Below are 2,847 nucleotides of genomic sequence, written 5' to 3'. Positions count from 1 at the left end.
TCAACTCATAAAATGCGACCAGGAAGATTTTCCAGTGACGGACAAACAGACCGTTCAGCTTGCTGTGCTCTCACCTCTGGATCTCCATCACTTCCTCTGCAATCATGCGTCCGATCTTGCCGGCTCCCGCTCTTGTGCCGCCGGGGATACCGGGGACCGTCTGCAGCGCCCGCCTTCCTCCACCTACCGACCGAGAGCAATAAGGGGATTTGATTCATTGAGAAGAATAACTGAGTCACAGCGGAGGATGAATGACAGTTTGTTTATGTGAAGGAGAAGCGTGCATTTGTTGAAAGCGGCATTTTACCCTCTGAGGTGAGAACACTGTCCATACTCTGCGGTGAGACAGCAGACTGAGGGTAGTCTGATCCCTCCATCATTGGACACCTGGAGAAAGAGTATGATTGTCATCAGTTTTTCACTCACTGAGTACACAAACATGTACAAAACACTCAGCTTTGTGCTTTTATTCCAAAAAGACAATATTCTTACTAAGCTGTTTATGTGGCTGATGAAAATGAATATTCCACTAACACTCCCGTTTACATGCAGCTGTGCAAACGCCGATTAACACGTCCTAACATGTCGTTTATCACGACAAAATATGTTTCAGTAGAACACCTGGAGCCGCTGGTCATTTCGCTTCTTCGCATCAAAATAGGATTTTTCTCCACAAAGTTTCCTGCCAGTGGCGGACTTGTTGGACCGTCAAGCTCAGCCTCCTCTGTTAATGCTTCAACAACCTCCTTCACAAGGTCAACACTGCGATATTTAATAATAATAATGACAATAATAATGATCTTAATTTGTATAGCACCTCATACATAAAATGCAGCTAAAATTTAAAACCTAAAAATATATAGAAATGTCTATAAAATAAAATAAAATAAAATAAAATAATTATACAGCACATTTTAAAAAATGTTAAAAATATAAATGTAAAAGAAATATTAAACAGCAAAAGCCAAAACAGTAAAAGCACATAAAAAGTATAAAAGAGGTTTATAAAATAAGTTGATAAAACTAAATAAAAGGTGAAATTAATTAAAAACAAGAGCACAGAACTCAAGCTGCTTCTTAAAACTGTCTTAAGAGGTTGCTTCTCCTATGTATGTGCCGTCTGTTCCAGATTATTGGTCCATTAAAACAGAACGCTGCCTTATTGGTGCTTATCCAAAAAGCGGTTGCCATCCATAATGTTTAAAAGCAGGTGTGTCTCTTCCTCTCACCAGAAATGAAGGCTTTTCTGCACGCATCTATCCCACAGCTTTGCAAACGGTTGGGGAGTTAGTTTGTGTAAAACGTATCCATGACAACAATGACAGCTGACTGTAAACACACAAGAGGCTGCGTGCCGAAAACTGCAGTTAAAAACCCAAATGAGATGCGTATTCCAAATTGCTGTATACATGTCCAAATTTGGAAAAAGTATGACCCAAATCATGCTCAGAATATTGTCATATTTGGAATATTTTGAGAGTATTGGTGTGTGCGTGTGACTGTAGCCGATGTTCTGGTCTACTTACGACACGACGGTGTTGGTGGAGACGATGTACTCCACCTCCTTGGTCCAGGGGTTCATGAAGCTGAACCATCGGCTCCTCAGCGTGATGAAGGAGCCGTCTTTGATCTTGAATTTGTAACAGTTGGTGTTAATCTTCTCTCTCATCTGCAGCACTGCGGACAGAAGCATCAGCATGTTATTGAAGTTTCATCGGCTTCATTCGGTCACGCCACCGTTGACGTGCATCGAGTTATTATGTCTATCTGTATCATCTATAAGGTCATATGATCTCATGTCGTCATGGTTTCACTGCTTGTGAGGCGTCTCTTCCATTATGTGATTTAACGTTGTAAATTGACTATTTTGCCTTTATTACATAGTACTATAGACTGTACTCTATAAACGCCATGAAAGCTCCCAAAATCATACAAATGTCCTAAAATCCTAGAAAAGTACTTAAGTCCTAGAAACCTCCAAAAATCCAAGAAATGTCCTAATATTTAAGAAATGTCAAAAAATCCTACAAATACCCTGAGATATGTCCAAAAACCTTAGAAATAAAGATTTGTCCGAAAATCCTGGAAACATCTTAAAATCCTCGAAAAGTCTTAAAATCTTTGAAATATCCTAAACTCTTAGAAATGTCATAAAGTCCTAGAAACTTCCTAAAATCCTAGAAACCTGCTAAAATACTTGAAACATCTTAGTTCTTATGTGTCTGAGGTTTTCCAAGTGTTAAATATGTTTGGTTATAATAATGTATTTAATGTTATAAAAATGTAGCATTCGGGTTTTAGGGCATTTTTAGGATTCACATTTACAGTAATGCTGATCAACGTGCATTGTCCCATTGTAAAATAAAATAAAATATAATAAATAAAAAGCCCATGAGCAGATACCTTGTCTGTGGCACTCTGCCAGGTGGCCGATGTCATCCTGGTGGAAATACTCGTAGAAGGAGGTTCCCAGCAGCTCCTGGGGCAGGTAGGCGAGGATGGCGGTGGCTCTGGAGGGACAGACAGACACATGGACAGAGGGAGAGACTGTGTTTAGTCACAGTTGTTGGTGTGTGTGTCTCCTCACAACTGAGGAACAAAGCAAAGAAGGTCTCAGCATGCTGAGAGCAAAATCAACACAGCTGAACGCTCCCCGCCCTCGTTAGCGTCTCACCTCTGGTCGACGAAGACAAACTTGCCGTCGATGGCGTGTCGGGAGACGTACTCTGTGGGCTTCACCCTGATGTCTGCCAGGCTGGGTTGGGGGACGATGTGGGGGTGCAGGCGGCCGATGGCTACCAGGCAGCTCAGGTTGCAGCCCTCGTTGTCGGGCTCGTTGTCCTCGTC

At 41.6% G+C, this 2,847-nt stretch overlaps 1 protein-coding gene across 1 annotated transcript; it reads right to left on the bottom strand.

The window, feature by feature from the left end:
- Positions 1-70: 70 nt before the first annotated feature.
- Positions 71-2,844, bottom strand: LOC121939736 (aryl hydrocarbon receptor nuclear translocator-like protein 1; the record flags this gene model as incomplete). The annotated part of the gene is made up of 5 exons (XM_042482703.1): positions 71-183; positions 308-387; positions 1,527-1,677; positions 2,404-2,510; positions 2,675-2,844. Coding segments are annotated over 5 exons (621 nt in total), but the record flags the coding sequence as incomplete, so codon positions are not given.
- Positions 2,845-2,847: the final 3 nt, after the last annotated feature.

This window comes from Plectropomus leopardus, unplaced genomic scaffold, assembly GCF_008729295.1.
Source record: "Plectropomus leopardus isolate mb unplaced genomic scaffold, YSFRI_Pleo_2.0 unplaced_scaffold580, whole genome shotgun sequence".
Taxonomy (NCBI): domain Eukaryota; kingdom Metazoa; phylum Chordata; class Actinopteri; order Perciformes; family Serranidae; genus Plectropomus; species Plectropomus leopardus.
This window is presented reverse-complemented; position numbering and strand designations above follow the sequence as displayed.